General features: G+C 40.3%; 1 protein-coding gene across 3 annotated transcripts in view; it reads right to left on the minus strand.

Annotated features, from left to right (window-relative positions):
• Window positions 1-26,960, minus strand: part of DNAJC1 (DnaJ heat shock protein family (Hsp40) member C1) — a 187,953-nt gene that overhangs the window by 64,960 nt on the left and 96,033 nt on the right. For all 3 annotated transcript variants that reach the window (XR_013345047.1, XM_077809450.1, XM_077809451.1), the window contains exons 7-8: window positions 17,784-17,874; window positions 14,241-14,407 (exon numbers count right to left, since the gene is read on the minus strand). Coding sequence is in view for 2 of the 3 variants with exons in the window: in XM_077809450.1 (XP_077665576.1) it covers window positions 14,241-14,407; window positions 17,784-17,874 (258 nt within the window). In the remaining variant the exon portion in view is untranslated. The remainder of the gene's footprint in view (window positions 1-14,240; window positions 14,408-17,783; window positions 17,875-26,960) is intronic.

Here is a 26,960-nt window from a genome sequence, read left to right on the forward strand (position 1 = left end):
ATTGACACAAAGCTAGAAATATTAAAAAACCTCAACAATGGTGTTAGCCTCAACAACACAGCAGTAAAATATGGTACCAGGAAATCAACCATCACAGATATTCAGAAAAGCCAGGAAAAAAAAAAATAAAGCAACTTGCAAAAGAAGTCAAAGACAGCAGAGCAGTAAAAAGCTGGTGTATTGGATGCAAAGCTGATGCTGCTGATTTTGATAAGGCAATCCATTTGTGGTTTGCACAAGATCAAAAGGCACTCCTATAAGCAGTGTGATGGTTACAGAAAAGACAAAGTTACTTGACCGAGAAATATATCCAGACAAAGGTGAGGGCCATTTTAAAGCAAGCCCAGGGTGGCTCTGTTGGTTCAAAAATTGGCATGGAATACAGCAGGTGGGGATGCAAGGAGAGTCACTGACAGCTGACTCTAATGTGACGGGTTAATTTAAAAACACCTTCAAATCATTTATTGAACAGCATGAACTTACCTGGGACCAAGAGTTTAACTGCAACAAGATGGGCCTGTACTGGCGCCTGCTTCCAAACAAGACACTGGCAGACAGTTCAGAAAAACAGGTGAAGAATTTGAAACCCAGTAAAGATCAGGTCACGCTGATGGCTACTTCTAACACAAGTGGGGATTTCCATCTCCCAATAGCGTTCATTCACAAAAGCGTGAAACCTCACTGCTTTGCAAACGTCACTATGTCAGCTCTACCTGTCCATTACTACAGCCAGCTCAGTGCTTGGATGGATAAAGGCATTTTCTCCAACTGTTTTTTTTTAAACACTTTGTTGCACTAGCGAAAGACTACTTTACGTCAAAATCATTACCTATCCAACCTGTGCTACTGATGGATAATGCTTCATCTCACCCTGCCATTGAAAATCTATTGATAGAAGATGGAAGCATTTGGTATTCATTTTTGCCACCAAACATTATAAACCTCACTCAGCCAATGGCAAGGCATTCCGGAAAACATGAATCATTGATACAAGCAAAACCTCTTATAGTGATTATTACTGGGATCAATGCAATTGGAATCTTACACAGATTTTTGTAAACAGCTGACAATCAAAGAGGCTGTCTACATGTGTGCCGAGCCCTGGAGTGAGACTGGCTCTACGTCTTTGAGATGCTCCTGGAATAAATTTTGGCCATGTATTGATAACACTGTACCAGGTATTTTGGAAAAACAATGATCAGATGGAAATCAACTAAATTATTCTGAAATATTTTGGCTATCACCATGGAAGAAGAGGAGGAATGGCTAAATGTGGATAAACATGAGGACAGACACCCTATTTTTAGCTACCATGAGATAATTGAATTGGTATGAGGAACAGTGACACTGACAGTGAAAGTGACAAGAAGGAGGGCGAGAACACCAAGAAGATCCCACACATGCATGCAGAAGAGTGGCTTGAACAGCCTGAAGCCACACTGATTAACCTAATGATGGTTCAAGAGCTATGCACATTGGCAGCAAAAAAGCATGTTAGCAACCTCAAGCAGAGTAACATTAAAGATTTTTTTCAAGTCTACATAGTTTATCCTGTAGTACTTAAGCAGGAAAGTTAAGTTTGAACACCTTTTTTTTTTTAAATTGTCATTATAAAGACGAGTGTGAGTATATTTTTCAGCAGTGTTTTGTTTTTTTTTTAGTGCTATTTGAATGGACATTTAAATTGGTGGACTTTTGCACTGGCATTTTTTTCATGGAGAACAAATACTAAAAAAGAAGCAACTGAAATAAGGTACTGTGTTAAACGTAAACTACTAAGAAAATTAAGGGAAAGTTTAAAAAATTGACAAGGTAAGAAAACTGTTTCTGTGCTTGTTTCATTTAAATTAAGATGGTTAAAAGAAGCATTTTTCTTCTACATAGTAAAGTTTCAAGGCTGTATTAAAAGTCAATGTTCAGTTATAAATTTTTGAAAGGACAACCATAATATTTTGTTCAGCGTTAGGAACATTTCAGAGTTACAAATAACCTCCACTCCCAAGGTGTTCGGAACTCTGAGGTTCTACTGTAAATGCGAAAGGCTGCTGACCACTTCAAGAGTTTGAGTCATGTTAGGTTTGTAGGGTTTGTCCTCATCTTTTTTTTCCTCCAGTGCTATTTGCCCCCACCCCCTTCCATTCCAGCTCTGTCTGCTCTTCTCTAAACAGCATGGTAAATAAATTCACAAGTTTCCCTTTCCAACCTTTTCCTTAAACCCTTTAGACCGATGGGCTATCCCCCCACATAAACTCTAGAGATGTTAGCTGCTATGACTCCTGCCTGGGTTTCATTAGGAATGGTGTCACCTGGTGAAGGACGGGAACACCTCTGCAGGATACCAGTCCCACACCAAACTTGTGAGTGTCACCCCTCCTCTGAGAGGGCCCCATTCTTATCAGGCAGGCTGCCCAACCTACAGGCCACCAATGCCAGTGATTTTACCAGGTCACCATATATCCCTTGGCGGAAAGTGTCCAAGGAAGGAGTGACCTGGGCCTTGCCCCTGAGAGCCAAGGTTTGCAATCCCTCTGTCAGTATCTGCGGGCTGCTGAAGAACCCACCACCAAATCCTGAAGATGCCTGCTGAACTTGTTGGCAAGTTATGGGAGTGAGGCCCAGGCCCAGGCCCAGAGCCACTCACCCACTCCTTGTCATTTTCATCCACCTCATTGGGGCTTGGACCCTCAAATATCCTTAAACTCAGAGCCTGAATCCATTCCGTGGATGGCCTGTATGAGGGTTCAGGATGGCATTAATGGGAATGCACTCCTCTGACTCACCACCACCTGCAAAGCGAACTGTCTCTGCTGAGGTCCCGGCTCCTGCCCAGCTGCTCTCCTCCTCCTCTCACTATCCTTCTGGGCCTGTTGCAGGCCATTGATCCTAGTCTGATCTCCCTTCCTGTGAAGACTGAGCACACCCTCCTCCATGGAGGCTGCGCTCCCAAGCCCACAAATCCCTGGAAAAGCTGCCTAAATGAACCCTCGCCTGCCTCTAAGGCCACAACTCTCAGTGCCTCCATTAAGGCATGGTGTGTCCCCTCCCATGACTACAGGAGGACACCCCTACTATCTATGCCCTGACTCCTGCTGCCTCACTGTGGATGGTGGAGGGTGAAGTGATGGGGCAGAAGAGATGGCTTCTGGAGCAGACACCTGCTGGGTTGTTGTACCCTTGGCTAAGGCCACACAAGCCTTTTCCCCTTCCCCCACCGGAAGCCAGAGTTGGGGTGGGGGAGGAGTACACCCGCGGCCTATCCTCCTGCACACAGCGGGAGGGACCAATGCAACAGACCCAGCCCTGGCAGGGCCGCCCAAGGACACAGGGCCCTTCCCAGCCACCACAGAGGCACTGTGTGATCCCTAGAATCTCCCCTCCACAGGTGAGGGACTGGGGAGAGCAGTTTCCCTCGAGCAGAGGTTCTCAAACTGGGAGGGAGGGCCCCCCGGATGGGTGTGAAATATATTCTGTGGGGGCATGAGAAGCTGGAAGGGGGGGTGAAGAAACGTATTGTGCACATTTTACCCACAGCAATGAATAACTAGCAAAGATGACTCCTCCAGATGTATCACGTTGTCAGATGGCGCTGTGCATTTTAACAGATCTCTGTTAAGCTTGCATAGCATTACACAAAATCGTTGCCATCTGTATGTTAATCCGTTCGCTACGATGCGGTGTCCACATTAAATTGTGAGCAAGCACCACAATCGCAGTTTTGCTTTTGCTCTTACTATAGTGGATTGTTGGCTCATTTGTGCAACAGGAAAAAACAACTCAAGTGAAAAACAAAGAAGCTGAAAATGATTCAAGAGGCGCACCACTGCTGCATAGATCGGTATATGTATATGTGTGGCGGGGGAGAGGTAAAATACTGGAGGAGGGCGCAATAATATACGTTTGAGAACCACTGCCCTAGAGCTATCTACAGCAGGGCAAGCCCAGGAATACAGAGCCAGGGCCTTCACCACCACTATATCAAATACTACGTGACTCCCAGCCCCCATCCTTCAATCAGGCAAAGTGGGGGAGGGTTAGGGTTAGGAACCAGTTTGGAATCCCTCCCTTAGGGGGCTCCTGCTCTGACTGAAGTCAGAGCCACCATGCTGGGATGGATGGGCAGAGGTATCCCCCCCCATAGTAGCATCCCGCCCCCGACCAGAGCAGACCTTCTGCCCCTGGGGAAAGCGGCCCCAGGATCCTTATCAGCCTCCCTCTGCATCTGGAGGACTCCTGTTGCTGCTGCTGGAAGCTGGTGAGTAACCTTTTCTTTGCTGGAAAGGAGCCAAAAGAGGCTTCACATGACCCTGCACTGGGCTAAATCCTGGGAGCTGGGAAATGCTGACCAATCAGAACCCCTCTCCCCCAGATGGCCAATGAGTGCCAGAAACTCCCAGGGGAAGGAGCTATCTATTGTCCCTTGATAAGAGTGTCCCCCCCTTGCTACTGGGACTGTCCTCCTTTCACCACTGGCCCCATCAAGTTCCTGCATCCACTGATTCTGGGGGAGGGGTGTGTCTGTGGCATTTCTGCTTTACTGGACAAAGTAAGAAAGGTCTCAAGAATCACTTCATTGCATTTATTTATTTTTCAAAATCACTGGATCTCGCACTCTCCTAGTCTCTTCCTCCCTTCTAATACTATGTTCATTCCCAAATACACAAAGCCATGTTGAAGTATCTGGATGTGCACTTTGGGCATGAATAAAAGTTCCTTTCCTGATATTCGTATAAAAAAAATCTATTTGCATTAATGTTTGCAGAAAAGATAACAACAAAAATCAGATCAAATAATAATTCAGATGTAACAAAACATGTCCACTAATAATTTTCCCTTCATTCTCTCAGGTCTAATTAAAAGTGATCTGAAGACATTAGACAGGTAACAGGAAGGTAAAGGATTAAATGGCTACAAAGTAATATGATAGGTAGCTTAATAGTATACACAAAGCAACAAACTGATGTGATGAAGCAGGATACAAACTGTGACGTTTATAGCCTTTAAATATCCTCTAAATCCCAACAAAAGTATGTACACAGCACTGTTTATCCATCACCAGAATTCACGTAAAGACTAAAGTAGAAGTTCAATCTAAACAAGGGAAGCTGCTTGTACTTTCCTTCTGATGAGCTGATTTGAAGAAAATCCAGATACTTAATTGTACATCAGAATGAAAACCAAAGAAACAAAACATTAAAAACAAATGTTTCAGTGCATCATCTGAAGACATTCATTATTTAACAGATAACTGAGATTTACGGAACTTTCAAATTCAATAATTCCTCTGAATGTCACGTTGCTTGGAAAATAAAGTCAACGTCACCAAAAAGTCCTTTACAATGATGCTCTCCAAAAACTCAGACACTGTAAGATACCTAGTTATGTTAACTCAGTGATTTCAGTATTACTTATGCTGTTCCCTTGTGAACTGACTCATGCCATTTAGGGAACCAGATTTAAAAACAGATGACACTGCTATTGTATGAATTCCCATTCCAGAGTTAGATAACTAACTATACAAAATTTTACCTGGCACCAATTTCTATGAAAAGAATTCACTAGGTGCTTTGAAAGTATTTAGCTAGTAGAATATGAATGATTTATATTTACTTGGTAGCACTAAACAATATCTTCAAAATAATATCTCCTGTATTAAAAATGTTTCTGTGCATAGCTAAACTTGAGAATCCCTAAAAAATTTAAATTTTCAGTAATGAAGCAAGCAGAAAATGTAAACATCTAAAAAATTAGACAATTCTCAGTAACGGTTCCAGAAGCCATCACTTTGCACCCTCATAACCCTATTCTCTGGCTTGAATCAGGATAGAGGGCAGCCTATGCTACTGCATGTTGGGGGATGAATTGTTCCTTCAGACTTCAGTTCATATCGTCCAATACACAGAATGATAAAGTGCGCAAGAGTTATATGGAAATACAGAGTACAATACAAAACATATATATTTTGTATTACCTGTGTGGAAAAGACAATGGAGGCTAGTGAGACAGTTGGAAAGGAGATGGGTATCAAAGAATAATTCCTGATCTTTATCATCATTATAAAACAAAAAAATCCATCCTTTTGGGTATTTCGATATAGACTCAAAGGTGCATCAGGACCCTAGATGGAAGTCAGGTCCTGGACTCCTTCACCTCTATCCAGCATAGTGAAAAAGGTACCCCTCTCCTCAGCTCCCATCTAATCCACCCATTTGTCAGCTTCTCACACAAAAGTCCCCAAGCATGTTTCTGCACTGCTCTTGAAGAACTGAACACCATTCCAGAACTGATCCATACGGCAACTGCCTTGTCCTCCTTCAAATCCCTCTTCAATGCTCACCACTGCTACATCAAAAAAGAACTAGGTACATTCATGGAGGATAGGTCCATCAATGGCTATTAGCCAGGATGGGCAGGTATGGTGTCCCTAGCCTTTGTTTGCCAGAAGCTGGGAATGGGAGACTGGGAATGGATCACTTGATGATTACCTGTTCTGTTCATTCTCTCTGGGGCACCTGGCGTTGGCTACTGTCGAAAGACAGGATACTGGGGTAGATGGACCTTTGGTCTGACCCAATATGGCCATGTTCTCTGTTTATGCATCTATGGACCACAATAGCCCTTTTGGTCACAACATTGCACCGGTGGGTCATTTTCAGCTGATTATCCACCAAAACTCTGAAATCTTTTTCAGAGTGACTGTTTCCGAGGATACAGTCCTTCACCCTGTAAATGTGGCCTATATTCTTTGTTCTTACGCGTATACATTTACATTTAGCCATATTAAAATGCATATTTGCTTGCAGCCAGTTTACCAAGAGATTCAGATCACTCTATCAGTGACAGGTCCTCTTCCTTATTTACCACTCCCCCAATTTTGGGGTCATTTGCAAACTTTATCAGTGATGATTTTATGTTTTCTTCCAGGTCATTGTGTAACCATGTTAAATAGCATTAGACCAAGAATTGATCCCAGCTGTATCCCTAACCAAAACTGTTCCACGATGATTCCCTGTTTACAATTACATTTCGAGACCGATTGCTTGGTCAGCTTTTAATCAATTTCATGTATGCCATGCTAATTTTATATAGTTTTAGTTTTTTAATCAAAATGTTGTGTGGTACCAAGTCAAATGCCTTACAGAAGTCTAAGTATATTACACTAATACTCCTGTCTTATTAACCAAACTAGTAATCTCAACAAAAAAGATATCAAATTAGTTTGACAAGGGCTATTTTCCATCAACTCATATTGATTGGCAGCAATTATATTTGTGATCTTGTTGTGCCGCTTAATACGGAGCATATGATGAAGACAACGAGAATCAAAAAATACTCATCTGGTGTTCTATAGCCTTCCTCATTGCCCATATTTCATTTAAGTAGAACAGAGTTGGTATGACCATGAGTCTATAGACCCTCAACTTCGTAGATAGTCTGATGTCATGACTTCCCCACAGAGGCAGCTGAGGAGCCCCAAAAATGGCTGAAGTTGCTGCTCTATAAACGTCCACCTCTTTAGCATCTTCCAACACTCTGATGCTGCTCAGATATTTGACAGTTGCCACGTACTTGATGACCAGTCCAGACAGATTTAATACTGAGCTGGTCGTAATCTGGACCTGGAGGTTGCTTGAGGGCAATGGTCAGGAGCTTAGTTTTATCCAGATAAATAACCAGATCAACACACACTGCTTTTAGCTCAACCAGATTGGCCAGCAGCTGCACCAATTCACCAAACTGATCCAACAAGACAATGTCATTGGCATATTCGAGATCTCAGAACAGAACTGTGTTCAGCCCAACGCCACCAACAGCTGCTTCCTCAAGCTTATCCATTAACTAATCAATGCCACTACTGAACGATGATAACAGAGCGCAGCCTTGCTGAACTCCTATGGACACAGGGAACTATGCTGTGTATCTATCATTAAATCTAATACAGCTTTCTATTCATTATAAACCTCTTCTATCAATAATACTATCTTCCCAGGGACACCAAGTCACCTCATCAGATCCCACAAACTTGCATGACATAGTGATCAAAGGCTTGATGGAAGTCTTTATGTAAAAAGTGCCACACCTGGCTTATTAAATTCAGGCATCTTCTTAAAAAGCTGTCTCAAGGTAAAGATCTGGTCAACAATGGAACAACCAGCTCTAAAGCTGCACTGAGTATTCTGGCCTTTGCCACGCAGTGTATCATTGATTCAAGATGCTAACATGGGAGAAAAGATTTTCCCAGAAGCTAACAGCAGTATATCATCTCAATAGTTGCTACATTCTGCCTTACCAGCCTTTTTGAACAGAGGCAGAACAACACTGTTCTTCCAATCACTGGAGATGACAACAGTGCACCAGATGGTCTGGAAAAGCCTACGTAGCTATGATAAAAATACTCGCACCTGTCTTCAGCAATTCAGCAGCGATATCACAAACCCCAGGTGCTTTCCCAGACTTCAACTTATGGACTGCAGTCTGTGATATCTGTGCTTTAACTGGCCAGAAAGCTGTGAAAAGAAAGTTGAGGACCATATGTTCTGTTCTGAGGCTGCCCCAACGGGTTACTCCAACATGGGTGGCCACTGTACTTTCACCCAATGCCTAACGGGCATTGCAGGGTTTACAAGAGATTGAGTGACTTATCAGTGTCTGATTCCCGGAGCAGAATGCTGGACACTTCATGTTCACATTGGAAGCAAACAGATCTACCAAGGGGAACGTCCCATTTTAGAAATACCTGATCTAATCCTACATCTCAATTTCCACTCATGATTGATGGAGTGCTTTCTGTTTAGGTGAGATGATCTTTCTGGGAACCTGGAAGATGGAAAGCTACAGGAAGTTGATCAGACATAGGATATAAGCATACGGCTTCCCAGTTCAGGACCACTGGGATGGCAGGGGCCCATGCATGGAAACACGGAGGAAGACGCCCTACACACACTCTGGAAAGGATGAACTCTACCATATAAACTCAAGACTGATGACTCCAGGAAGCAGAGATGGGCAGCTGGAGCACCAGAGACAGAGAGCTGGGAAAAAACGGCATAGGACTCAGGGGAAAACTGGAGTGCTGGATCCTGCCTTCTCCCTTGCCTGTTTATATAGTGCATCACTGTTATGCTGTCCATCAGAATTTCAGTAGCGATACTCTGAAGGAGAGGAAGAAAAGCAGTGCAGGCTAGATACTCTGAGCTCTAGCATATTTTTATGCAACGCAGTCCCTGCTTGGGACCACATGCCCTGGATCTGGAGAGAGTCCAAGGGTGCACCCAGCCCAACTTGGATGCCTCTGTCATTAGGGTGTTTGATGTGGGTAGTTAGTGAAATGAAATACCTTGGCAGACATTTAGAAAGTCTGTACATCAAGGAAGAAATGAAAGTACCTCCTGAGAAATTTCTACAGGGAAATCCATGCTGTGCTGCTCAATTAGTACACCTCGAAAAACCTTAGCAAAACTCAGGGAGGTCGAAGGGAGAACCATGAATAAGTACTAGACACATAAGCAGTAGACAATATATAACCCATAAAGTGGAGGCAGACTCAGTGGGTGAGACTGAAGACAAGATAATATGATTCATTGTGGCAAATCTCTTGAGGAAGATACACCCTTGCTGAACTGGAATCTAAATCACTGTCTAGAAAATGTTCCTTTATACTCCTTCTCAGAAGAGGAATATTGACCGAGAGACCAAAGTGGTGCCTGGAATCCTTCAGTAAGTGCAATGCTTCATCCATTCTGGAGTTTAAAAAAAAAAAAAAAAAAGGCCCTCAAAAGGCAAATCTTCAACAGTGCTGTGAACTTCTGTAGGAATTCCTGACAACCACAAAAACGTTGTTCTTCTCAATCACCTCATCACAGTGGCCATTGACCAGGCTGCAGCGTCAGAAGCATCCAGAGAGGCCTGCAGAGCTGTCTTTGCCCTAACAGTGAAGTCTCTCCCACAGTAGTAAAACCTTGTCCCATTACATTAAGTTATATTTAGTCAATAAAGCAGGACAATTGGCTATCTGAAATTGCAAAGAAGCAGATGAATGAACTCCCACACTCCCCCACCCCCCCAGCAGATCCATCGTCTTAGGTTCTTTGTCCTTGAGGTTTCACCTAAACAGATCAGGCAACTTAGATTTTTTGTGAACTGCTGTTACAACCAACAAACCAGGTATCAGGTGCATAAAAAGGTTATTCAAATGCCTCAGATGGTACCTGGTATCTGCAATCTGCCTTCCTGGTCGTGGCCAAGATGGATGCTGGAGCCTGGCATAAATCCTTAGGGGGTTCAAGAATGCCTTTATTAATCAGCATAGCTAACTGACCTTGGGATATCAGGTATAAAACATCAAAGAACTTATGAGCTCTTTCCTTGACACCTTCCAGGTGAATCTTTATTCTTTTAAGGCGATCCTGGAAAGGTGCTGGTGTCCACCATCCTTTCAAGGAGGTCCTGGAAAGCCCTGAAGTTGATATAGTCAATGTATTTGCCCAATGAGAAATTAATGGGATGACTGAGGGTCCCTGGCATGATCACTGGAAGAGTAGACTTTACCCTGGACCTCATGCAACTGAACGAGGAGCCAATGAAAGAGAATCATGGTTCCATGAAGACCAAACAGGCCAGGTTTGCGTCCCATAAGGTAAGGGCTTGTAAGTGCCATACAGGTGGGAACCAGGGAATATGAGTCTTTTTTGGAGCATGAGATCTATGACAAGAAGGATTTCCTTCAAGGGCACTCTCAGGTCACTTAGTCAAAGGTGAAAACCCCCTAGGAGAATGACTCTGACTACTATGCAAAGATGAGGATGCAAATGAATAAAATTCTTCTAATGCAGAAGATTCTTGAAGTGTAGAAACTGGAAGACCCTTAGATTTCACATGAAAGATAGCCATCAGTACCAGCAAAGTTGGGCACAGATATTTTTATCTTCAATACCTTAGGTTCTGATGCTGGCAGAGCTCTGCATACTGCAGACAAAGGAGAACCATCCAGCAATGGACTTTGATTCCAAAATAACTAAGGTACACAAGTTATGAAAATACAGTCTCAGCAAGCAAGGGAGGTGGTATCACAAAGGCACCATGACAACCAGTTCCGACGCTAGCGTCCCAGAAGTGGTCATGTCTGTATATGGTACCGAGGAAGTGATGGTCCCCAAAAGTACAGGATGTGGCACTGAGGCTAAGGTATATGATTCCCTAGACTTAGACTCACAGTACTGATGTGATTTCATAGAAGCCTGGTTATAGAAGGCTTATGAAGACTGTCTTCTTGGCCAATACTGAGGATGGTGATTGATGCTGGGATGTGCCTGGAGATCTTTGTTCCTTCCTCTCTTGTGTAACAGGAGACACTGACTGACCTGAAGAGGGCTGATGAAACTCAGTGTTTGCTAACAGCATGAGGGCACTTAGAGCCAGAAGACTTCTTATATCCCAGGGTGGCATCTCTTGTAGCCAGGGCACTTGTTTAAAATGTTTTCAAAGCAAGAGACCACTGCTGAGGGTGTACCACAGAGTCAGACACACTCCACATAGATTTTTTTCCATCAGGAACAATTTCGAATGAGCATCAGGAATCCTCTGAACACTTGGAAAAAAAAAATTACAGATGGCACAGGGAAAGAGATGTGAACCTCCCCTAAACAAAACGCACACTTTGACTTTGCATCGTTAGCAGGCTCAGCAGTCTTGCAGGCAAGGAAGATTTTAAAGCCTGGAGACCTGCTCATCACCATCAGACCTAGTCCGTAGTACCGAGGTGTAAACAATAAGAAAATATTTTTGTTTTTTATATAAACCAATGACCAAATATAACTTATCTGAAGCTAACCTACTAGACTAAATAATGCTAAAAAAAACCCCCATAACTAGCTATACTACAGGGTAACCAGGAGGACACTGAGGCTCCAACTTGCTACCATGGGCAGTGAGAAGAACTGAGTGTCAGTTGGGGGTGCTCTGCCTTTTATACCCTCGCTGTGGAGGGCGTGAGGGGATACAGGGTGCATGAGTAGCCTCAAGAGACACTGCTGGAAAAAGATTGTTCTCTGGACTTTAGCGTATGGATATTATGCTGGCATAACCACATGGTATATACCACATATATGACTGTGACACTCTCCTCAGGGAACCCAGAACTGTAAGTCACTGGGTCACCCGTCCGCCTCAGCAAGTGAGAGCTTTGCTGCTGCTAAACTGTATGTCACTCCAGACTGTACGCCTTGCTAGCAAACTCCTCGAGTCAGTCAAAACCTTGCCTTGCAAATAACAACCAGCAAACCCAGTTACCGAGTTCCCCAGAGACATCTCCCTGCAGTGTCCAGTCCTTCTCACTGGATACCCACAGATATTAAGTTTTCTGCCTCCAAAGAGACAGAGCACACACCAGCCTGTTAGTTTAGCTGAGGACTCCCACTTTACTTCAATAGAACATCAAGAAGGTTTTGTAATAAAACAAGAATAAGTATAGTAATAAAGAAACAGATTTAAGTGATATCAGGCAAGAATACAAGAGATAGAAAAGGGTTACAAACAAAAACAACATGTTTTCTAGTGCCTAAAACTTAATTCTAGCAAGCTATATCTTTCCCTAAAAGAGTTTCACACTTACAGCAAGCCAGTAGCAGCTCCTGCCCTACAGGCCAAGAGGATCCACCATTCACAGGCTCAAAGGGTGCTCTGTTCCCTATGTCCCCTAAGTGATCAATAACTCAGGGGTTCCCTCAAAGGTTCACTGGACTATAAAAAGAAGGGAAATATATTCCTGTGAAGTATGTCCCCAGATAAAGTTTTTCTCCCCTGCTGCTTGTGAAGACACCACGCTGTCTCCCTACTCCTCTGGTCCATTTGCTTCTCCAGTTGGTTTAATTACTTTGGGCTTGTCTAAACTTACCAGGGGATCGACGTGCAGCGATCGATGCATCGGTGGTTGATTTAGTGACCACAGATCACTCTCTCGTCAACTCCTGTACTCCACCGGATCGAGAAGAGTGCGGGAGTCAACGGGAGAGCATCTCCTGTTGACATTGCATAATGTGGACCCCGCGGTAAGTAAATCTAAGCTACGTTGATTTGAGTTACGCTAGTCACATAACTCAAATTGCATAGCTTAGATCAAATTTCCCCTCTAGCGTAGACAAGGCCTTTGTTTACCTTACATGCAAATGTGCTTCCACGATCTGTTGTCTCCCCTTGCTCAATCTGCATTGGAGAGACAGGCAATGGGTAAAACAACATTCCTTTGTCTAGGGCAGACTTATGTGTCCACTAGCTCCAAAACATACTTTACATTTCTAGCACACATACAAAATTCTTTATACATAACCTGTACATACACCCATGATGATATTAATGATCTGTGTGACAACAGTTTTATAGGATACCATACAAGATACTGTTTTGCTAGATATTCTGTTTTGCTAGATACACCATTCTGAAAATGGTGGGTTGAATGTGCTGGCATAAAAGGGTTCATGCCCTTGATAGAGCAACACATGGAAGTAGACGTGTCTGAAATCGAGGGTGGTGTAACTGTCTCCAGGTTCCAAAAAGGGAAAAACAGATGCGCGAGTGACCATGTGAAATTTTTTTGAGATAGTTGTGGAGCTGACACAGGTCTAACTTAGGTCTGAGACTTCCCTTTGCTTTTGGGATTAGGAAATAATGGGAGCAGAAACCCTTCCTCTTACATTCTGTGGAACCTCCTCTATGGTTCCCACGTGAGGGGAGAGACTGAACCTGTTGGACCACAAGATCTTCATGAAAGGGGTAGAAATAAACTGGCGGGTGTATCCCTCTTCTTAGTACTCAACACTCAACGGCCTGTGATGATATGGGACCAAGCACTGAGGAAATGGGAAAGGTGTTTGCAAACAAAGAAAAAGCAGAGTCTGGCATTCTCGGAACTTTGAGTGAACTTAATAACACTACATTATTTACAATAAAATACAAGAGAACACAGTCACATAGTATTTGCAGAAGCAAGAGTAGCAGTTCCAGGGACCATCACAGGCAGCAAGAAGGAACTGAGGGGGACTCAGGGTTGGCTGGCCCTTTATACTGGTACCAGTGCTGCATGGTAAGAAGAGTGTGCTCAAGCAGCCCCGTCAGGTACCATCGAGGGGAACATTTCTGCTGACTGCGTGCAGGGTGCATTCACACCGAGAGTGGAATGCACATGTGCAATCACTCAAAGAAGAACTTTCAAATGTACTTGACAAATGTAAAGGGAAATTTTAACTTGCCTTTTTTTTGTATGTTCTGTTCTTATTCTCCAACCAATCATCCATCTGTTCCTCAATCTCTTCAATAGAAGCTCCATGATCATATGATGGTATATATGCATTGGATTCTGAAGCAGTGTATATAGGGAATTCAGACTTTGGTTTCTTGACTTTAGGTTTCTTCTCCTCTACAAAAATAAAGAGAAATGATCATGATTTAGAGGTGTTCTTAGCCGCTCCATGGTTAATGTTGAGTTGAGCTTTTCAGTTCAAAAGGGGATTCAATTTTTTTTTTTTTATTAGGGAGAAGGAAGACAAATGTTTGTCATAACCAAAACTGCACAGCACAATGTTTTATTCTTCTACAAAGAAACAAGTAAATACACATTGGGCTAGATCTTTGGACTCACTTCGAGCAGCAGCTGGAAAGTTGCTCTAAATGGATAGCTGGTGTTTCCCCCGGCGGTGTAAAGTCAGCACTACACCATCCAATACCCTTGCCTCGTGTAGAGGACATGTCAAGACAGGACCAGATGACCTCAGGAATGGATGAGGCAGAAAGATCTCAAAAGTCACTTTTGCTTTCCCCCTTTCCTCAAATGTGCTGAATAAAGTATATGTTTTTGAGCTCATGTCTAGTTCCTCCCACCCCTTAGATTCTTCTTATTTACAAATATCTTTGTTTTAACATTTGGAAGTTTAGGCAGATCTAGATCTCAGGCCTTATTTTCAGAGGTGCTGAGCATCTTCAGACTCAGTTGGCCTTCAAATGGGATTATATGCTCAGCCTCTCTGAAAAACAGACCCACAAAATATCTCAAAAGCAGACCCTTACAATTCTGAATTTCAGAAACCCTGTGGTGTAAACTCCCCAAAACAGGAGAGAAAACAACTACCATATACCGCCAGAGTGTGACTTGGTAGTTACTCAAACTCTAAGTAAATTGAGTTCCCAACTGAGAAAACTGACAGCTGGTTAGTCCTGGGAAGCCTAAGGCTACTCAGTTTGGTGACCACTGAACTGGAGTTATAAATCACCTCTTTAATATCAGGATTTAGACCAAGGAACTATCCATGGTCACAGGGACATCCCTTACCATGAGGATGATCTACATGTATACTATTGGTTCAATGAAAAATCACCTTTAAGTCTACAAATAAAGCTGCACTTTGGAATTGTGTTCTATCTTTCTTCTGGTAACCTTGTAACAAGTTAGGTTGCTAGGAAAACCACATGAATTTAAATGGAGAAATCAGAAAATTCAAATGTTAAAATATTTACAGCTCTGTAAGTAAAAAACAGCTACATATAATTATATAAATAATAGAAAAACTTTCTTTAAACCACATTTTTACAAACATCTACTTCATGGAGGATTTAATAATTATATTTGACACTTAAACATGAAGTGAGGTGAAAAAAGGTTTAAAATATAGTGAGAAGTGCTAACAGGAACCATGCACAGGTGCCAATAGAATAAGCTAAAATTCTGCACAGAGATTTCCCTGGTAGGATAATATTTACTTATCAAGAAATTACCTTTTCACACTTTGTATCTTCTCTAGCAATGCCGCATGTTAATGAGACCTCCATGCTGCATTCTCTCCTATTTGCAAGTTATATGGAATTCCCCCTTGCACTGGTTCTAGTTTGAGCCCCCAGAGAATATTACACAATTTCAGCAGTAAAGCAGATAGACATGAGGGTAAATTAGCAATTAGATCATGAAAAACAGGCAGCATAAAACAGCTATTGCTAATCTGCATGAGATGCATTTACTCAATTAGGTTGATGGAAATGTTATTATGAACTCAGTAGTCCACTGACGGTCTTTAAAATTAAGAAGGAAAGGGACAATTGAAATGCACATTTGGGGATTTTACTACCTTTATATACTAATGCTGAAGTATACAGTGAACTTAACTTTAAAAGATTTTTTGTTTTGCATGTAACCATTGGAGAATTCGTATTACGTAACATTCTGACTTTAGTAACACACTGGATATGTCTATGCTCTGTAATGTTGTGTGTCTATACTCTTGAATGTTGTAAACCTTCAACACATTCATTTATTTTTAAAATATAAGATGGACAACACATGGTTAGCCAGTAACAGCTCTGTTCAGTATCATTGGCCCAATTAAGGTTGTGTCAAAATTCCACCACAAACTCTACTAATCACAGTTTCATAACTAATACCCTTGCCTCTCTCTGCACTCAGTACTCAGGAGAAAAATGCTGAAAAAAGTTTATTCGCCATTTTTAAAATAATATAAACACAGGATCGCTAACCACTATAATTTTAATGTTTTCTTACTTGAATTTGCCCTTCTAGCACCATAAACTAGTCCTTTTAAACAAAACAGTAAAAGTAGTTAATTGATATGCTCTAGGTCATCATTCAAATGAAACAAAATGATAATACATTCTAATATCATAAAGTTACTGATAAACACTGATTGCAGTGTTCACATTTTCATACTACAATTTGCTACATGAAGTACAAAGCTGGTCCACTTTGTGACTGGCACCCTATACCTACTGAACAGCAGAATGATCTTTGCACTCCAGGCTTTGGGGAGATGGTAACAAATTATGCTGAATCATCTCTGCTGATTTTAGAAAACTCAGACCATGGGCAAATGAGACTGTAGTACAAATTTCTAAGGGTTTTCCCTATGTGTACTCTATGCCCCACAATGGTTGCTAGCTTTTAGTACACATGCCAAAATACAAAACTGTATAGAGAAGCGTTATACTCAATTCAAACACATACACATTTTAGCTTCTTCTGAAAACAAGTTTTAAAAGTTTGGTTATGATCAAAAAAGGAATTAGAAAAGGGAATATCATCCAGTCTCCATATTAAAATATGCATGCTAGTTATTTATTGCTTTCACTTTGTATTTAAAGAGCAGAGGGATCTAGTACCCTAAGCTTCCAATTTCAACAGTGTCACAACTCTGCACCCAAAATTTGCATCTACATTTTCATAGGTGCAAGTAACTGTGAGTGCATTTTATAGTACACAGAAATCAACCACATAAGCACTATAAACTATACCTGCAATTATATGCAGACACAATAATACACACAGGCTCACAACCTGAGGCCACTTCTGAAAACATACCTTAACATAAACAAAGTCTTTACTTTTGAGTTTCTTTGCCTATACTGTTAAACAACATTTCTTTCAATTTACATTTTATTAGATACAATATTTTTAATAAACCTATAACAAAATTATCAAACTCAGAAGTATTTTTGATACAACAGCAAAACTATTTGCCAAATTAATGTAATTCAGCGCACAAATATTTGATTCTGACTAATCACATAGTTATGTTCATACATGGACATAACTGTATCCAATTTAAATGAGAGCACAGGTTAAGTGAAATTCAGAAGTCATATCACAGAAGACACTCACTAGACAGACAGCAAAAATAACTTGCAAAATAAATTTCAGAACAATGAAAGCATATTTTCCCATTCATCTTCTACAGTAGGTATCTTATAATAAATTACATTGATTGTGTATTAAGACAGTATTAAAAACTCACTCTGAAGTGTTTCAAGTTCAGCTCTAGCCAGGGCATCTTCTCTCGCCTTCATTTTTGTTTCTTTATATTCTACGTATAATTGTCTGGCATCCTTTAAGAAAATGTTGCAATGACATTAGCATCCTTTATATAAACAAGTTTGTTGCAATGGCACTGTTTTAAATCATTTCACTTTAAATTATTTAAAAAAAGCAAATGAAATATATTCACTCATTCCACTTGAGACAGCAATTTTCAAGTGACAGGAATGACTTGCCTTGAACATAGAATTTCTGTGTTAATTCCATATTTGATAATGCTGAGGTTAAAGTTTACTATACACAATTTAAAAAGAAACAAAGAAGAAAAAACACCTTCAGAAGGGTATTTTAATGGTCCTATACTTGAGAAGTCAATGCATCCCTAATTAGCTCTTTACGGGGCCATGCACCCATTTTGCTCACCCCAACAATCTGGAAGTTCAAGTAGCAAGAAGTTCATCACTTCGCAGATATCTGAAAATAATTTTTTAATTAAAGCTGCCATTTCTTTTTCTACTGCAGAGCAGTGGACATCTTGCTATAAAATCATTTATGACATCAGCAAAGGTGAGATCCAATATACAAGACCTTACCAAAAAATCCTTTTTAATAATACTTTAAAAATTATGAAAAAGGCATCAACAGTTAAGCATAAATATCAAACATTAAACATTTTTTATGGTTTTCACTAGACTTACTGATAGAAACCAGTTTATCAGATTTCATTAGAAAGTCATAGCACTTTTAAGAATAAGATTTGTGACAAGACAGCTATGGGCAGAAATATCCTCAGAAATAATAATCTTCTAATAGATTTAAATTAATTCATGATGAGAAAGGCTGTCTATTTTAGCTTTTAAGATTTCTGGGTTGAGATAAGCAAGGGAGAGTTTTCCTAAAATGATGGCCAGTTAATGGAATTAAAGTTGCACTCCTATTTATGCACTCAACCAGTAACAAGGACTAAAATACATAAGTGTTGAAATGGAAGTTGTTGCAACTGCATTTATTAACCTTAGACGTGCACAACATTCCTTCTATCACATCAAAATTAATTACAGTAAGTAAACTTAATTTTATTTGGGTTATTGCCTTATGTAACAATTATACCTTTATTAACCTATTAATACCAAAATGAACTAATTACTTCTTCCTTTATACATTAGCAATCAGTTTTTCAGTTTCTTTTTGTAAACATTCTCACTATTTGATTTTGGCTATTTCTGTACCAGGAAATATTTTTAAAATATTTTTTAAAGTTTATTTGCATTGTGACGGCATAGACTTGATCAGAAAACAATTTTTTTATTAGCAATAAAAACAATTTTAATAAAATAACTATTAAAAACTGTGTTAAGCAGTCATTTTCTGTTTGCACCCTACATTCCCACTGTAGGCAGCTATACAAAAAAAATGTTATCCACCACCCAGATGCTACATGCAATAAATTATTATTATATGCATTGTGTTAGCACCAAGAGGCCCCAACCCATCAATCAAACTTACACACTGTACACACACATACTGGAAAGATGGTCCGTGCGCCAAAGAGTTTACAATCTTGGGTCATGATTAAAAAAACAACCCACCCAAAATATTTTTTTAAAAAACCCTTATGCTTGTCTTTTATTCACTTTGAGGAATCCCCATTATAGGAAATGGGGCTACTCAGAGGGCTGGATTCTCATCTGCATTGCAGTTTAGACACTTACGTTTTGGGGCTATCCAGCCCTGATACGTGTGAGAGCTGCTGCAGAGTGAGGGGGAAATCAGGAACAAGATGACTATGTCACCCCTGCCAGTTTTATGCCAGAAAAGATATTTCCCCCGTGCAGTGGATATACTCCACTGGGTACTTCCCTTTTTCATTAGGTGGACACAGTGTACCAGAGAATGTGGTCTGCACAATTTAAGCACATGCTTCAATCTTCATAGGATAAGGGCCTGTACATGTGTGTATGCATGTGATACAGGCTGGCTATCATTTGCAGCAGGCATCTTGAACAAGACAGCAACTCCTTTAAAAGAGTAAAGGGACTTCCTAATTTTTCAGTGATTTGGTGTAGAAAATAGGATCTATACCGTTTTCATCTCTTCAGTTAAAACTGCAATTTGGAATCCACACTTACACACAAGAAGTTTTCCTTGTTTTTATGTGGTTATTTATACCTTTAACCAGAATAATCATCAAAAATAAAACTCAATCTTCCTCTGCTATGAATTTTGGAGAAATTCAGATTACATTGAATACATAGATTTTTGGCTTACAAATATCCCAAAGATGCTTTTGTTTAAAGCTATGATTTTAAAGAGGATACAGTCATCCCACATTTCTGATTTAGCACTGAAAACCAATATTTGATGCTAAATTCTAGTGCAAAATCCATTATTGCTTGTGGGACCCCCAGACAGCAGGCACTAGGGGGTAACTGTCAATCTCTCTAGTGTGTCAATCATGGAACAATTGGAACAGCGGCTCAGATGAAAATGAGAGACAAGAGCGGAAAAACAAAGAAAACTAGTCAGAAGCAGATAAAGCAACAGCAATACTAAATTTGAAGTATCTATATAAAGTGGGTAAGTTAAAGTTAAAGCATTGCTCAGGTTAAAAGATATCAAACAAGTACTGGACTGTATGTATATTATTTCATTGAATACCATTTATTTTTGTATGATCAGAATATCAGCCTTAATGTGAAGAACAAACACTATGGCGGCACATCTTGTAAAAAAAAGAACATGCATAGATCTGTGCAAAAAGACAAATCAGAAAAGTAACTCATTTAAAATATTTACAGGGCTACTTCTGCCCTCAAACGTGAGCATTTGGCTCTCCAGGTTCAATAAGAGCTAAAAAGATGCTTCTGAGGGCAGAATTTGCCTACATATGTCTATACAGCTATATCTGTATATAGATGGCCCAAAAAAGTTAGTGAAATTGAAAATGAAACAGGAAAATAAGTAGATTTACAAAAAGGTTTAGAAATAGGGAGACTCACTAGGAAAAAACTTAAAAGGGAGAACAAATTATACCAAGTAATTTACTTAAACCAGTAACTGTTACTACAACTTTGTAATCATATCAGACACTTATGTTTGAATATAAGCTCTCTCCCTCACCAACATATTTTTGCTACTGCCCAATCCTGCAGTTAACTTATTGCCATATTCCTTTAGTTATGGTTGAAATGTCATTTCCACCATCAATCCTCATGTTTAGGCTCTTAGTTTTTCAAGATGTTTTGGGGTTCAATTTTATCATACTATGATCATTTTCAGGCCAAACTGATGGGGATTATTCTACAAAATTCTGAAAATATAAATATAAAAAAAAATACCATTTGCCTACCCTCCAATTTGGACTAGTCAGACTTCTAAGCACGTTTTTGACCAGATACTTTCTTTCGCATTCAAGTAGTTCAAAATATATCTACATCTACATTTCATTCTTGGTATGTGCTCAGTCCTCACAAAGAATTAAAGAGAAGCCTAAGCAACAAAATTTGGATCTGGATCGAAGCCCAAATTTCCAAAGAAAAACAAGCAGTTTGGAAATGTTCTGCCCAATGGGAACAGTTTGGGTACACCTTAATAGGAACAAGTGTTTTCCTCCTGTTTGAAGGAATTTGCTTGAGAAATAGAAGCATTTGAAAAGAATACCAAGATAGTTATATATTACACTTTCCTTAACTATGTATCAAAGTTGTGACATGTAGGCTCCCAGCTATGCTGTGTGTGTTTGTACTCCTGTATAAACACAGGTACAGTTTTACAGATATATACATAGCAACTTTAATTTGATTGGCTGATTTTTCAAACTGTATTAAAGAAAAAAGTTATTAGACCTTTAATCTGTCAGTTTTACGTTTTAAATATCCAAGAAACTTCAAGGCAAAAATAGTTTAATGTAATATAATGGTCCATGTTTTATCACACAGAAGCATGGATATATGAAGTTAGGGTTTTCACAGCTCTGCCACACTATATACAGTGTTGCCAGCTATCAATAAATTTACAGATCGGATGAATGGAACCATCCTTTATAAAATGTGCTCCGTGCTATGGTGCCAGATACTATAAAAGCTCTTGATAGAGAAGGGCAACAAAATTAATCCTCACTTAAGGTTTTGTTTTGTTTGTTTTTTTTTAAATAAAGGAAAACTACCATTTTGTTTACAGTGGAGTTTTTTTGATGCTGGGATTAATATACGGAATTGGGGATTTCAATCAGTTGTTTTGACCAATCTTTGCTGTTCTGGTTCTCTTCATCTAGCCCTCGTTGATCTCCCCTCATTTCCCTCACAAGGAGGGCAGACCAGAGAAACCACCACAAGGGCTGGAAAAGGGGAGACTCACCTCATGGAACCAGGTGTGATTCCAGGCACATTCCACGATAAAATCAGATTCTCATTTGCTCTGGTCCCGTATAAGTGGACACGGCCCTTTTTTTAAAATTTAAGGATGATAGGTCTGAAAATACTGTCAGTCCAGCACTCCCCTACTCTCACAGACTAGCAACCCAACTGGACATATGTAATTAAACCATTAAACTGTGTTTTCTGTATATCAATATTGTTGTTAACCAAATATGCAAATTGTAAAGGAAGTGTAATATTTATGTATAGTACCTTAAATGGTCATCTCCATATTTTTGGATGGTTAGAGTTATTTGGTTTTTTAATTGTAATATTCTTATGTAGTTTGTATGAGAGTTATAAACAATCCCAGAAACAATCCTAAGTATAATACTTAATTTTTTGTGTGAGAGGCTATGAAAAAAGGGTCAAGTTAGAGCTACTTGAAAAAAACAACGTTGGATTTGCCCATTTTTGTATAATTACCACCAACAACCATCATGTGGCAAAAACGCTCTTTCATTGCATTAAATAATCCTGACATCAGTGTGTTGTCAGGATAACAAACGGGATGTCAAAAATTTAGATCTACATGATCAAAAACGAGAAAACGAGCTAACTCAGGCCAAACTTACATCAGTATAACTACGTCGCCCAGGGTGTAAAAAAATCCACACCCCCGAGCATTATAATTATACTGACCTAACCCCCAGTAGACTGTGCTATGTCGACGGGTGGGAAGTGCTTCACCCATCAGCACTGCTACTGCCTTGCATGGAGGTGGATTATCTATGTCAATGGGAGAAGCTCTCCCATTAGTGAAATAGCATCTTCACTACAGTGCTACAGCAGTGCAGTTGCGCCGCTTCAGCACTATGTTACACAAGCCTTAAGAGAAAAAACTCTTATGTACCAGTTTGCCTTTAAACAATCGTTGCATAAAAATGAGAGAGGACAAAATGGATGTTTTAACCTTCAGACTACAGTAAACTGCGGATAAGTATCTTTTTTTTTAATGAGTCTCTTTCTTCCAATAACTTTTGTTCCACCCCAATTACCTTCTGCTCCTTCCCCAAAGTATAAGCCACTTATTTCCTCAAGTGGATATCACAGGCTATCCATTTAGAACAGACCAAATGATTCTTGCTCACCTTCCACAGTCCCTAGTTTACCTCCAACGCTCCTTTTGCCTGCCACCTTCTGAGCCACTTCAAAGCTGAGATTAACTCCAGCCGCAACCCAAACCCTCCACTGTTGGTTCCCCTAAAACAATGGTTCCCAAACTCATTCCGCTGCTTGTGCAGGGAAAGCCCCTGGAGGGCCGGGCTAGTTTGTTTACCTGCCGCATCCGCAGGTTCAGCCGATCACGGCTCCCTGTGGTCGCGGTTCGCTGCTCCAGGCCAATGGGAACTGCTGGAAGCGGCGGCCAGTAGGTCCCTTGGCCCGTGTCGCTTCCAGCAGCTCCCATTGGCCTGGAGCAGCGAACTGCGACCACTGGGAGCTGTAATCGGCTGAACCTGCAGAAGCGGCAGGTAAACAAACCGGCCTGGCCCACCACTTTCCCTGCACAAACAGCGGAACAAGTTTGGGAACCACTGCCCTAAAAGGTTGAAATTGGTTCCAGGTAAGCCAGATTCACTAGTGTGCACTCAATACACTTGCAGAAGGCCCCCAAAAAACCAAAACAAACCAGGTCAGCACTGAGAACCTGTCCGCCAGGTTACACCACCACTCACTCAAATTTGTCCTGACAGAGGGGCAGCTGAGAAGCATGGGGCCATGTAAGTGCACAGCAGGCACTGGAAGTGAGCAGAGCTGTGGAGCCGGGTTTTGGAGGAACCACGCTATCCTAGGAAAAGAGCAGAGTGCAGAGCTGCAGGGCACCAGTGAGTGGCCAGGAAGGTCATGGGAGTGAGGAGCTGGGGCAAGTTGTTGATAGTCTATGTGCTGAATGGGACGTGTTGGGGAGCTGCAGAGTGAGGGGCTGAGGGAGAGTTGGCAATGTTGGGGGTCAGTGAGCTTGGGAGCTGCGATGTTGGGGGCTGCTGGTGGAGGTAAATTGTTGGGGGTTGTAGTGAGCAAAATACATGTCAAGGCTCCTGGGATGCGTATGGGGTATATATGGGATAGAAGGGGCATTTGGGGGTCTGTGTGAGGTGGGTTATTTATGTGACAGCGGCACTTTAAATAAGGTGGAGATCCCACAATTTCCATAGGGCACAGGGCCCCAAAATTCTTTAGTGTGGGCCTGGTTTCGGGCAGGGTAAATGGGAACCCATTCCACCACACATCCTGCCCTGCCCTATCCTATCTTGCAGAAGCTAGGAACTCTTCTTACTAAAAGTGCAGTGCTTCAGTACTGTCATCCTAAACCGCTGGAAAACTAGGAAGCTCCTGGTTGTCATCCCCCTATGAATTAAATAGTTTTCTGTGGGTTAAATCTTGTGCTTGAAAGTTTCCTCTAAAAAAGTTCCTCTTTTTATATGTGTTATTTAAATATTACAGATATAATATCAAATATAACACACAAACATATGAAGTAAAATGTAATAAACAAACAAACATACAAAGAAAAGTTTGATTAGACCACAAAACAAAGGAAACATTAAAAATGGCCTTGCCAAAGATGAAATGCTTTTGGTAGAGATTTTTGAGATCAATGAGATACTGCCAACCTGTTCTGGGAAGAACTGGACCATCTTTAAAAAGCTGTTAAAACGCAGTGAAAAATTTCTCCTGGATTTTTCTTTTAATTCAACACTGCATTGACTAGAAATTAAACACCTCTTGCTCACTGCTTTGAATCTAGTCCAGGCTAGTAACTAAGTGTAATTAACTATCATACATGGTCTACATAAAATAAATTAGTGGCCATTTTTATTCTGTCTACTCTGAAATGGACTAAAGGTTTGTATCCCAAAAGTCTCCATCATAATTGGAAATCTTGTTGACAATCTCAATAGGTTACACTCGGTGCAAATATGAATGGAGACTGAAGGACTCCTCACCATTGGAGGATCACTAGAAGATTTTCCAACAACCTATTGATGGAAATATGCAGTGAAGCTTGTATCATTATTCTGCAGATAATAGGAGAATTTCATTTTCTTAACAAGAGTCCATTTCTGGAGAAATCAGACAAAAATGCTTCCTGCTTCATTACAGCAAGGCCAGCAGCGATATGACAATTCAACTAACAAAAATGTTTCCTAGGGCTATGCTGGCATAAATAAAGTTAATGCAAAATGAAGACCAACACTAATTTTTAAGCTTCCGCTACAAGTAATATGGAAGATGGGCAAAGAATACTTGTGTTTTTTTTTTTTTAAAAAGTAGCTTAATAGAGAACACCTTTATTTTCAGTTATCTAAAAGCAACTATGAGAATAAAAGCGTAGTTAGCAAGGACCTTTAAGAAATAGCAAAACAGTTTCCTTAAGTTGTATGTCTTCATCTACGGAGAGAAACCCTCAGTCACCTTTTTGTTAAAAGCTAGTCTATTCACAGATAAGTCTGCTTTTGTAACACACAAAGATAATTAAAATCTGCAATTAACACAAGTCTGTGCTCTGAATTACACCCTTGATTTGGACTGCGATACTCACACACTATTAAGCAGTTTCATTCTTTTGTTTACAAGCTTGACTTTTCAATCCCTAGGTTGTGGCTGGGGGGAGGGGGGAGGGAAGAGAGGGAGCAGGAGAGTGGGATTGTTTTGTTTGTTTATTTTTAAGAGGGAAAAAATAAGCCACCTACAGCCTTCCTTCATTCCTCTTTATTCATCTGAAAGAGTAAATAAAAATGGGCCTAACAACAACATGTATCCTATTTATGTGTCTCCTACCTAAACCATTTATTGTACTCTGTGCCTACAGTACAAATCATACATTTTATTACAGTACAAATTACACTGAACTATACAAGTTAATGCTTAACTGTTTCACACTACATTCACAAAAAACATTTGGCCTAGAATATCAATGTTGTTACATCACTTCTTTCAACAAGCTCCCTTTCTACAAGAATTTTTTAAAAATGTACTTTGTTTTCTTCACTTTCCCCTCCCCTAAATTTAACTAATCTCACAGGCACAACTATGAAAATCCATCTTGTTCCTCTTCCTCCTCTTGAATCGTGCTCCCAAATAATTAAAAATAAAAGATTCCTTATATAAATTCAGTTTTGAAAGTTCTATATTTTTTTCCACACATCCCTCTCCCATTTTTCTTTTTACTCCATGATGCAAAAAAGCAGAGCAAGATAAAATGACATAGGCCATTCCGAGGACATGCAAACAAAGCATTTTTCTCAAGTAAAGGCCCACCTTAATTATTTTAAGTGCTTCCTTCTCTGATTTGATATTTTTGAGGGGGGAGGGGAGGGGAGGAAGACATTCAGTTGGATAAATGAGAATTAGACATGTGTAGCATCTTTGCAATCTGAATCTTCTAAGTGGTCAGAACTGTGGCAAGTAGGACATTAACATGCCCTATCATCTCATAAGTAAATATTTTTTGAGAGCAAATACTAGACAAAATATTTTGTAACCTTAATTATAATCTTGCTTTCCCTTTTTTTTTAAAAAAGCCTCTTTTGGGGATAAAGCTTTCTGGTATCAAGCAAAAAATGATGTATTTTTTAAGTTTGATGAAAATCTGTTCAGCTAGTTGTAATATGTAAGGCTTAAAGGTGAAGAAAGTGAGTGGCATGGGCAAATTTTTGCCACTAAGATATTGCTACAGCTTTCTCTCCTACGCACACTTCATTCAAATAGGGATGGAGCTTTTAAACTTAGCCTATAAA

Source organism: Eretmochelys imbricata, chromosome 2 (assembly GCF_965152235.1).
Source record: "Eretmochelys imbricata isolate rEreImb1 chromosome 2, rEreImb1.hap1, whole genome shotgun sequence".
NCBI lineage: Eukaryota > Metazoa > Chordata > Testudines > Cheloniidae > Eretmochelys > Eretmochelys imbricata.